This window comes from Amphibalanus amphitrite, unplaced genomic scaffold (genome assembly GCF_019059575.1).
Source record: "Amphibalanus amphitrite isolate SeventyFive unplaced genomic scaffold, NRLGWU_Aamphi_draft 000856F_arrow, whole genome shotgun sequence".
In the NCBI taxonomy this organism is placed as follows: domain Eukaryota; kingdom Metazoa; phylum Arthropoda; class Thecostraca; order Balanomorpha; family Balanidae; genus Amphibalanus; species Amphibalanus amphitrite.
In genome coordinates this window covers 241,609-253,840 of record NW_024882350.1, presented here as the reverse complement: position 1 = coordinate 253,840, position 12,232 = coordinate 241,609, and the positions used below count along the sequence as shown (strand labels likewise).

Genomic DNA, 12,232 nt, shown 5'->3' with positions numbered 1-12,232 from the left:
ACGTACCTTGAAAACGCTTTTGGCGCCCTCACAGCCGAAGTATTCCAAATGACAACTCGTAACAAACATGCGATAATTGTAGTCACTTAAGCTTCAGAGCATCACTGAGACGTGGCATCCATGTCGTACGGTTTTAGAAATATCTCGAATTTCGGCTTTGCACCAACTCCGGCATTGCCCCAACTTCCCCTACATACCTGTGCTTGATGAAGTGATTGACAGGGAAACATGCATTGACTCATGGGAGACGCATGCGATTGGCAATGTCTCTCGTGTCAGTTGGATGTGAAGCATGCATGTGAAATGTGCCCTGCCTCAATGACGACTGCAAAAGGTTCATAATATAAGTCGGATATCAGTGGAAAAGCAGGAAAATAATAGTCACTATGAACTTATCATCTCGATCATTATACCTCACCCGTGTTGGTGTTTCTACAGCCACCAACGCATAGGAGGAGTGGGGGCAGACCCCCAGCCGTTCGGCTCCTGATCGAGGAGCTTCGTGGAAAAAAGAGCGTGATGCACTGTTCCCAGGACATGAAGAAGTTCATGATGCCAAAGTCTATGGTATTAGCAGTATTAGATCGTCGGTTGAACTTCTCCAGGTAAGGCAATGACCTAAATGTCGGGAAAATCGGGACCTGCTTAAAGGTAGTGTGCCACCTTTGAATGATTTCCCATTTTATTTTTCCTAGGATAAGAAGCTTCTGTTTTTACCTAATATCGCAAAAAAATCAAAAATGGGCCTAAAATAGTGCTTTTTTCGCCTAAAAGTTTATCGGTTTTTCGATATGTATAACAATTGTAGTGGGCTGACCGGCAAACAGGCGTCGGCAACAATCACGAATGCGGCGCACATGTGACAATAAGCAAAGGTTATTATAGAGTTACGACGTACGGGAATGAGTTATCAGCTGTCTAATCGTAGACAACACAATGTCGAATTTAAACTGTAAGCCTGTATTGGTATTGTTTCTTTAATTTGGCTGTCAAACATTTGCCGGTCCCGTAGCTCAGTTGGTTAGAGCGTTGGACTCCGCGTGGTGAGAGCACGCGTTCCCGGTTGTAACAGTCCGGGTTCGAAGCGCGACGGGCGCTCGACATTTATGGGCCTCCTGACAGGTATGGTTGCGGTTGGTGGCAGGCCGTAGCCAGGCGAAGTCAGCGAGGGGACCGGCCGTGCGCGGCTTTGTGCGCACGTTAAACTTTGGACTCTAAATTCTGCCATAGAATCGGAATTGCGCGATCGGAGGGTAGAGGGCAGGGTCATCGCAACAAGCTTCGCTTAGCGGTGGCTCTGTCCTTGTGAATCCTTCCCATCAAAAGGTTCGGACAAAATTTATAAAAAAAACATTAATTTATGGTTTGAAATATTATTTTATGTAAAATAATTGATATGAAACAGCCGTCTCTAAAGTCCGTCCCCATCTCACCACATGAAAGTGGCAGACATGACAATGATCAGCTGACGCATTTTTCTTGGCCGAAGTCAGAGCGCGCGGCCCGACGCACCACCACAGCACCACAAAGTATGAGCAGAAGCCGCGCCCAAAGCCAGGGCCCCGGTAACGCGAGGTAGCCGAGTCGGGGCAGCGTGCGCTGACCCAAGCCGGGGCCGCGGCTTTGGGCGCGGTCTACCGCATCCCCGCGGGCAGCCCCGGGCAATCACATGACACCGGGAGGACGCTCGGCCCGGCTTGGGTCAGCGCACGCTGCCCCGACTCGGCTACCTCACGTTACCGGGGCCCTGGCTTTGGGCGCGGTCTACCGCACCACCTAACAGGCGTGTTCGAAACCGCAGGAGATGATGATGAACGGGATTATCGAAACTTGATTGGATGAGCCTATCGGTAATAGCGATTTCAGTGTGTGCATTTATTGCTCATAGTGGTGTGAAATGTGGTTGGGGTACGACCGACAACCCGTCGGGGCGAATTTCGCACTGGGGTACTCAAAATTTGAAGAATTTAAGACGTTTCCATGAGTTTTGAAGGTACGGATAAGTTCTAAAAATCCGGTTCTCCTTATCTGGGCCATTAACTCCATACGGTCCAGGAAAGCTGGCACACTACCTTTAAACATCTTGAAGTGAAGTTTTTATGGAGCTGCCACTGAGGAAGCTCATAAAACGAAAACTCGGGTAAGTTTTGTAAATCTGATTAAACAAATAAATCTGATAAAAAGTAAATCTGACCTTGCAGTTTAAGGACCAACGATTTACGACTAACGATTTTATGACGTTTTTAGTTTAACGATTTATGAAAGCTCATTGCTGTATTTATTTTCCTGACTTGTCAATGTTGATCCAGGAAAGTTGTCACGACTTATACCATTTTAAGAAAGTATTTGCATTGAAACACATTTGTGTACATTTTTTTGCATCATTCAAGATTCGCAGTGCTGTAAGGACGCTTTTAAGAAAGGCTTCGTCATTCGAGGAAATATAAAGAATTAGGCCTAATGAAGGCGTTACGAAATATATGAAACGTGTCCTCGACATCCCATGGACGGCAATGACGCAGGAGAGATGAATTCAACGGCGCGAGTCACGGGACAGAATGGTTTCGATGCGGGCTGCTTTATATGGCGCCACGGGGTCGGTGGCGGGTCCGGTTTTCGTTCATTATACGCCGGCCGTCAGCGGCTACGTGCTCGGCGGGACAGTCTAAGTTCAGGCGTTTACCACTATCGCCATCTAGGAACGGGAGCATAAGCTCGTGAGGGCTAGGGCTCAAAGGACTGCAACTAGAATAATGGAGCAATCACTGTGCTAGCTATATGTAACTATACGTAGCTTGAAATGAATGCTGTGATCGATTAACACAACGTTGCCGCTTATTCCGAATGTCAACTGCAATTCATTTCGTAGAAAGCAACGATTGAAAGCGCAACGAACACTTGGCAATCGAGCTCCTACTGCATACCCAAGCACATGTGATCAATGCTTCACTTTGTATTTGTGCTCCGGCTTTAAAATATCAAATCATATCCGCAAGTTATTCAAACACCCACGCTGCATGAAAACGGGCCACTACCTTGAGGCCGTTGTGCTTTCCAAAAGGTTTCGATGTCAGCCCCTTGTGAATTGTATGTGACATGATATCGCATGTTCCTGCAAATGCAAAATGTCATGTGTGTTATTCCCGTGCATATATTACATATTACATATATTGCACTGTTGCCTACTGCCTACAGTGGTACCTTAGCAACAGAGAGTCCCGTCCTTCTTCCCCCGAACATGTTCGTTGATTTCATCTTGATTCTCGCAGATGATGCCCAGAGAACAGTCACCTTGTTCAGATTCCGACAGACCGAACAGCCTTGCGAAACAAAAGCCAAATGCGGACGCCGTTTTAGCTCCGAACAGTGCCACGTTTCCCGATTTAGCGGCGGCCATAAAATCATCCACTCCTTTCTCCTCCCCGCTGCCGTCCTCCCACACATCACCCTGTCTCCGGCAGCTAGTCTTGCAGCCTCCTCCCTCGCCTACTTTCCATTCGCACAGCGTCGCTCTCGGAGCTGCACCCGCTCGCCTCCGCCGTCCTGTGTTCGGAGAACAGAAGTGGAGAGCGCCGCAGCCCTCCGGCCCCTCCGGCTGCACTGTCCGATCGGCTGACCGATAGTCTATCCAGCACGCACAGTTGCACACTTGTTACTAGGAGCACAGTTTGCACACGCGCCCACGCACCACCTGTGTGAGAACAGCTGAGCTCTGCGAGACCACTGCCGAAAGATGGGCAAGGACGCGCGGCTTCATGGCAAGCAGGAGTAACGCTCTGACGCCGCTTTGCATGTGGATTTGGTGCCCGAGCGGTCTGCAATGTGTTGCGGTTTTGCGGGTGGCCGTCTATGGGGAACAGCGGTGGCTCAAGGGCAGTCCAGGGCCGCCAAAATGGCGGGTGGCGACGGTTGGAGCGCAGTATGGAAATGGCGTCCCTGCTCGACACACAGTGACATAAAGTGACGCCTGACATAAAACCCCGCTTGTAGCCAAGTCCCGTATAAATCAATCCGCAGATGGCAGTGCCGTTTGATAGATGCAGCGCACGGCGCGAGTGAGCACTGAGCAAGCGTTGCCGAGCTGTCACCGATGATTTGAAGGGTCACAGGGATAAGCATGCAATACTTGCAATGCCTGCAAAGGTAATGGATCACTGAACGATTTCTATTATTTCAAATGCCTACATTTAGATCAAATCCACACTAAGAATGCAGAAATCGATTATTGTGTTCTGTTTTGCAATTGATTCTGTGGCGGACAAGGTTTTGATCTCGTCATACACAAATATGGTATGCATCGGTGCGGTCACGCACATAATGATCAAATCACATAACTGTCGAATCATTCAAAATGACAGCAGTGCCCTTTGTCGTTTCGGAGTATCAGTAAAGGTTTTCTAGTATCCAAACTGTGACATACTATACTGTGTGTTAGCGCGTCATCTGACTGCATCGTTGTGCTGCTCTCCTTACGTCAAATCATCATCAGGAGCCCTGCGGTAGTCGACATCGCGCAGAGCCGACTCTACTCGCCAGCAGCGCGCAGGGACAGCGCGCACGGCCACCCACTCTTGTGGGAGACAAGAGCACAATGGGTGCCCCGGTGTTCGGTATCGCGCAGGGGTAGCGCGCAGGGCTGCTCCAGCAGCGCACGGGGCTACTCCTAGCTCCTGCGGTCAGCAGAACACAGGGCCACTCCTGCGGTCTGTAGGGCGCAGGGTCGCTCCTGCAGCTAACAGGATCGCTCCTGCGGTTAGCAGGGCCGCTCTGGTGGCTAGCAGGTCAGCTCTGGTGGCTAGCAGTGCCGCTCTGGTGGCGGAGCGGGCCGCTCAGGCACCCGGTACTCACCTCAGTCGCCTCGGAGGTGGTGCTCGTCTGGTTGGACGGAGGAGACATGATCTGCGCCGGCTCCGTCGGCGACGGCTCCCCGGAGTTAGACAGGTACTCCCGCACCTGACGCTTCTGGTTCTGCAGCATATGGTACGGCGTCGGGTGCTGCAGCCGCGTCTCCACCTGAGGCGGACAGGTCAGAGGTCAGAGGTCGCAGGTTACAGGTCAGATGTTACAGGTCACAGGCTACAGGTCACAGGTCACAGGCCAGAGGTCACAGGCCAGAGGTCACAGGTCACAGGTCAAATGCTACAGGTCACAGGTCACGGGTAACGGGTAACGGGTAACAGATCACAGGTAACAGATCGCAGATCACATGTTACAAATCACAGGCCAAAGTTCAGAGGTCATTGGTCAGAGGTCACAGGTCAGATGTTATAGGCCATAGCTCACAGGACAGAGGACACAGGTTACAGGTTAGAGGTCCCAGTTCACAGGTCACAGGTAACAGGTCACAGGTTACATGTCAGAGGTCCCAGTTCGCAGGTCATAGGTCAGAGGTTACATATCACAGGTCATAGGTCAAAGGTCACAGGTCAGCCGTCGCAGCTCACCACTCACTGGCCAAAGATCTTTTGCTAATTATGGTCTGAGGAAGATCGGGGATGGGTAGCTGAGAACAGAAGAGACAAATTACTATATTTTAGACGGATATTTTATTGCCCATCCCTGAACTTTGACCATTGTCTCTGGTAGCTAATTGCCTATTCGTCCACCCTGGACCGTATCCGCATTGGGACCACTTATTTAGCAAAGGTATGCAGCTTGTGTCATCACACATTTTGAAACGAGCTCCAGCCATTAACCTCCAGTCTTATCTCCTCCCTCCCGCACTTCAAGCAGAGTTACCACGAGAGTGGCAGTTGCCAGTAAGAATTCAGCACGCTCCAGGTATGAGACGAGCACGCCTCCGACACGAGCTCAACGCGTGTCCAAGCACGGGACCCGGGAAAGTAGCCGCAGCGCCCTCTGCAGCCTGGGGGAGCAGCAGCTGAGCATGGCAGAGCGACATCCAGGTCCGTTCCCGAAAAATACGGCCGAGTGAGCTACAAGGACAGTGCAGACTGCAGCTGGCATTTATTTGAGATAAATTTGTGATATGTTATCCATATTTCGCATTAATGTTGACAATACATACTAGACTTGAGTGTGAAAATAAATTAACCACCCATAGCAAAAATATGACGCGATTTTTTGCGAGGTAATTATACCGACGAAATCATCTATGCTCACGCCTATGCGTTTATCTTTTTGCACGTTAACATCGCATAAACACTAATCCATTCCGTCAAAAATAGAAAACAGTGTACCGCAAAAATGCTGTCCACAGGGTGTGCAAATAAATTTTATCATCCTGATTGACATATCTGAGCCCTTTGCCAGCAGCAGCGCCACTGCGGTCGGTTGGGGTTTTTTGAACAAGCTCGGGAACAAGCACGTGCCCGGGAGGGTTGGTTCCCTGGTTACCAAGCCAGAAGGCGGCCGCTGTGAGTGGTACCAGGTACTGGTTTGCATCACTCGGGACGAACGTGTTCTCCCCTCGCCTCACCCACCTGTTTAAGTCAGCGTTGTCTCTGCGATCAGCGATAGACAACAGCGACACGGACAGTACATGGAACACTCACGCATTCACGGCTGAAAACAGTTAGGTGGTCGTGTGCGGTGCGTATATTCCTTCCCTTACGCCGTACAACAATGTCACTGGGGGTGGGTGACACGGTGCGTACAACTCGCACTACACTGAAAACAATTTAACCCAAGGCTGGCGAGTAAACCGGTGTTTTACGGGTACCCCTATCCGCAACCATTTTTAACCACCCTCCCAGGAGTCAATTTAGGACATAACACTTTCGCAATTCACTCTGGAGAGTAGTAACCCTCCACGACTATTCGCGCACCAGTGGCTCGCGACCCCTCCATCGAAAGGTATTCATCGACGCCTACCTGGCAGCAGCGCCCCACAAACCCCTAGGAGATAGGGTTAACCTCCACGCCTATACCCTTCGCCGACCAAGTCACGAGGGCCAAAAAAACTCCCACGCTTGACCATATTTGCGGGAAAATATCTATATTATAGCAATCTCACACCTAGAAAACATCGGTGAGAAAGTTTCACATCGGTGGGAAAGGTCACATCGAATTCCCATAGAAATTTCGACATGACTCAGTCACCGGCAGTCATGCAGACCGCCCGAAATCAAGGAGATGTGTCGCCGCTGCTTTCGTGACCTTTATAAGAATCAAAATGGTCTCACTTGGTAGTTTCGGAAGAAAAAGCGTTGCCAATCGTCCCGTGATGAATATTGCAGAGGTTTTAAAGATGCACCCTAACAATTGTACTTTCGCCCCCACTTGAAAACCGCCAAACAATGTGCCAACATATCATTGGTTCAAAAAAAAGTTAAAAAATTGTTGTAATTCAAAACTGTATGAGACAACGCCATCTAGTTGTAACAGTAGATCCAACCCCTTCAGGGCAGGTTATGTAAAGGTTCGCCATCCACGGATACGCGTTTACGATACCTCGAGTAGTTCCAACTCTTTCAGTGAGGGCTGTGCCAATGACTCGACACCCGCGGGGACAATATCCGGTGCTGGGTAGCTACCTTACTGCAGACTGTGGGTACAGTGTATATTTACGAGTAATAAGGCAGGCAAGTCTGCTTACCCTCTAGCTAGAATCTGGACATGGCGAGTTAATACACATGTACCACCCGCAGAGCAACGCTTAATTCGCCAGCTTCGGGTGAAATTGTTTTCAGTGTACTGTTGTTGATAAGCGTTTAGGAAGGCCTTTAAATTAAATATTCATTTGCTTTAAATTAAGAATAAATTCTATTCTTAATTTAAAGCAAATGAATATTTAATTTAAAGGCCTTCCTAAACGCTTATCAACAATTGTCAATCTATATATACTCAACTCGCACTACGCCTTACTACAATGCTGAAGAGCAGAGGGAATGGATAATGCGGAGCGTAGGCAAATACTCCCCCTTCTACGTCGCACATGGCGGTAGGGGGAGTGAAGTGGACAAGCCCACCTGCTTGTAGCGTAAGATGACGATGGGTGCGTACTTACCTCACATGTCAACATACAATGATTACATGCATCTTTAGACACCTCAACTCTGTGTCCTCATCATCTTTTGTGAGAGAGCTAAATTGCATGATTTGCAAGATACCGAGACAGGAAACATTGTTAAAATTCATTCGTAGAACTGTCAAAAACAGGAACCTACAAATGTCCGCCTCCGCAGTGACACAGTCCTGGAAAGTGATTTTTTGTTTTTCCCATACCTGCTACATTGCATGATTAAATCGAGACATCCAGGCATTTTATTGGCACGTGCACTGTACCACACTTTTCAAAGTTTAATGCAGTGCTTTAATATTGCCAGCCGTGTGGTTCAAGGGGTGTGGTTAAACGCGTTGAACCACACGGCTGCTGACGTCACTATCAATTATAGTTGTGAGCTTTTTGGCAGGTATGGGAAACACCTTCCAGCCCTAAGGCCGAGAATTCAATAAATGTCACCTCGCTTTTTTAGCGAAAAGCACCTCGGGCCTAACGGCCCTCGGAGTTTTCGCTAAAAAACCTCGGTGACATTTATTGAATCATCCCGGCCCCGGGCAGGAATATATTAAAATATATATTTATCAGGGGTCTTTCCTTTGCTAATGCAGAATAAAATAGTTCGCGTGGATGACTTATTCTAAACGGAATATCAAATTAAGGAGATCCTAAAACAGAGTTGCCCGCAAAAAAAAACACACATCCGTTATTTTAAGCTATAGGTACCATTCCTTCCCGAACATTCTTTGAAATTATTTCAACACTCTTAAAGCTGTTTGAAAATGAGAAATGTCAGATTTTTTACTTTGTTTTTACTTATTCAAATTACGTTCATTTAACGTGTTTGACACAAGGCTTTACCTCATTCAAGGTGTTGATTATCTGGACGAGGCGAAGGTCAAAAGCTCAGCGAGAAATGGGTTCAGGCATCATGCATTACAACTTCATCACATACCAAACCGACATCCGCTCACCCCTGCGCACGTATGTACAGGACCCACCTGAAGCACCTTGTTGGGCACATCGACGCTGTGGAGCCGCGGCGGCGCGGCGGTCTGCGGGGTGGGCAGCGGCTGCGACTGCTGCTGCTGTCGCTGCAGCTCCAGCAGGTGCCGCTGCCGCTCTCGGGCCTCCTGCTCCTCGGCCTGCTGCCGCATCAGCTGCTGCTTCAGCTGGGTGCGCGAGGTGGTGCGCGCCGACTTGATGTTCATCATCGGACTGTGAACGGAAGAGGGGATGTGAACGGAGGAGGGGACTGTGAACGGAGCTGCCGTGACTGTGACTGTGAACGGAGGAGGGGACTGTGAACGGAGGACGGGGAAACGTGAATGGAGCGTGCACCGGCTGGCGGAGAATCACACCGAGCTCCTCGTATTCTGCCAGGAAATGAAAAAAGAACATTAATTCTCACGGAGAAAAGAGGAAAGAAAATGGTCCAATCGTATGTCTCAGTTCACTTAGGCATATTTTTATTTATTGATTTCCTTGTCACGGCTTTCGAGTGGGAGGAGCTGACTAACAATACCCTGGCGAAGGCACCAGCCGGCCCAGTCATTGCCCAGCCCTCAGTCCTCCTACATAGTCAGGAATACCTCTGGGACTTCACCCTGAAGACCCACAGTACCGGGGCTACAATAGTGCGAATCATAACCCGGCGTTTTATTATGCAGCTTATGTTTCACGGGCATGACTGTCATTGTAATATCACGTCACAAGCATTGAACAAACACTTGTGTTATGGCAGAATCAATACAATCGACACAACTGCAAGGCCACGGCGAGGAAAAAATCGAACGTGATCCGGCTGGAATTTCAGGGTCACCTTGTCACACCCTTTCACGCCTTTACTTCTGCATTTCGCTTTCAAACACGCAGTTGTTAGAGGCCCATGTCGAACAGGATATAAGCGTGAGCCCCACCACCATACCACGCGTGTTCAAATACGCATTTCGCCATCGTTTTTGGCAGGGCAAATAACGCACGACTGCGCGGCGGCCACGGTCAAGGTTGATGGAATTTGGGGCTGCTCGGGGACTTCCCGGTGTCTTCCTGAATGAGGTAGATAATTTGTCCCCCAAACAATTTTCTAGTCGAGTATCGTGTCTTTTCCACTGCTAGTTCAACCTTGGTTCCCTTCCTATTCCATGATTGGTTCCCTTCCTATTCCTATTCCGCACTTCTCACATTGTCGCGCCCCCTCCCCAGCACCGGTAGGTATACCCACGCTTAATTTATCCTCAAATCATTAGTTTCCCGAAAGTACCGGTTCGTATTATCATTCAAAAGTTGGTAGGCATTTGTTTTCTTTCCCACGCATGTTGCGATCGCAAACCGTCTAGTCACTCCACGATCAAGAAGATGACACGCCTTATCTCGTTATGACCTTGTGACCTGTCGCCAGTAAACGCGTGAGCATACATTTCGGAGCTAATCTAGCCGATGTTTGTGTTTCGCACTCGACAAATTCCACAACTGCGCGGCTTTGAGTGAAATAGAACGGCGATATGATTGTGTCATTTGTTCTCAAGTTGTTTGATCAGTAGGTACTAGGCGGGGGTCGCTTTGTATGTCATCGTTACTTGCACAAACAAGTATAGACTGTGTCACCCAGGCAAACTCAAGTTGAAGCGCACATAATTGCACTTGCAACGCACCTGTTCATCTCAACGGTTAGTTATCTAAAAATATCGCATTGTGAACTCATCCCGGGGTTTTCCTTTACAGCGGCATGCACCGAAAGTCAGCTCATAGTATCGTGCGTGGACGATCACTTACCTTGTCCATTGCTGCATCTCCCAATTTGGACTGATACACTGGGATCCCGAGGATGCCAAATGCGGTGGTAAATAGCTTCCAGTGAAGTAATCTAGTCATGAGAACCTCCTTTACGGATAACACATGAATCCACGGCCACCGCAGTCGGTTTTTTGAATATTTAAGCGGGCGACTGCGGCCTACAGGCGGTCGCCGATGGTAGATAGGCAGGTGGACAGTGGCGTCGGCTTAATGCGGCTGTGAGCGACTACGGGCGGCCATGAGCGGTTGTAGGTGGTCGTTGGTGGTCATACGCGGTTATGGGTGGCCATGGGCGATTATGGGCGAATGAGGACGGTTTTTTAGAACTGTGATTGAAATAATATATGTTTTACAGAAGGGATTTCATCATGAGCATTCAGCAATACAATCTAATCCTGTCCAATCCTATATTCCTATCCCATCATATCTAATCATATCTAACCCTGTCTAATCCTACCTAGTCCTATCTAATCCTATCTAATCCGATCTAGTCCAACCTGGTTATATATAATCCAATCTTGTCAAAACCAGCGCTGACCAATCCCATCCAATCCAATCCTGTCCAATAATATCAAATCCTATACCATCCTATTAATCATAGTTAATTCTATCTAATCCTATTTAATCCAATCCTATCCAATTCCACCCCGTCCCATTCATTCCAATCCAATCCAATCCAATCCAACTCAATTCTGTCATATCCCTAGCAATCCTGTTCTGTCCTATATTTCCTTTTCTTTGCTATAGAATATCGTATACAAATACGCCAAAATTCATTTATGAGCCATCAGTCCGCGATTAGATAGAACTGTACTGTATAGACGGAGAGGAAAATTACAGCTGATCCGGACAAGTGTGTCGATATATACGTATTGACAGACACTTTGAGCACACTGAAGCACTTAACTATCAATAATCAGAACTACAGTTTCCCCTGTAGCTATCGATTCCCCGTCCTCTCGACACACACACAGCACTCATGGTATATACGTGCAGATAAAGGCGGTCTGTCGATCAGTTGTGTAACAGTGTGCGTGATAAATGGGACAGACACTTCAATAATTTCAGACTAAATAATGCGCCCTTTCAGAAAGCAAGCATGTAAGCTGAGTGTTTTATCTGTGTAAGTGTGAACCTTTGTTCGAAATTCAAGCATAATAAAATTGTTAGAAGGCTCGCTGTATGAATTGGCGCGATGGCACATACAGCTATTATGCAATGTAGGTATCATTTAAAGTGGAAATTACCTGATGCACCGGCATACTACCATAATTCATATTAACTGTTGATGTAATTCAGCGGAGATATTTTTAAGATCACCAAACATTTTTTTTAAGGTAGATTCGGAAGACAACCGTCTCCCTTCGTCAGCCAATGTAAAACACTGAAAAAAGACCGACATAGCAAAGGGCAATGCAATTGTCAGTGTCATTCACATTGCCATTTCCATGCTGTTTTTATGGCACTTTTAGC

At 48.1% G+C, this 12,232-nt stretch overlaps 1 protein-coding gene across 1 annotated transcript in view; it reads right to left on the bottom strand.

The window, feature by feature from the left end:
• LOC122367189 (transcription factor E3-like) overlaps positions 1-12,232 on the bottom strand; it is a gene marked incomplete at its 3' end in the record, with an annotated part of 109,684 nt that overhangs the window by 66,293 nt on the left and 31,159 nt on the right. The window contains exons 2-3 of the mRNA XM_043340082.1: positions 8,965-9,181; positions 4,849-5,013 (exon numbers count right to left, since the gene is read on the bottom strand). Coding sequence (XP_043196017.1) covers positions 4,849-5,013; positions 8,965-9,181 — 382 coding nt within the window. The remainder of the gene's footprint in view (positions 1-4,848; positions 5,014-8,964; positions 9,182-12,232) is intronic.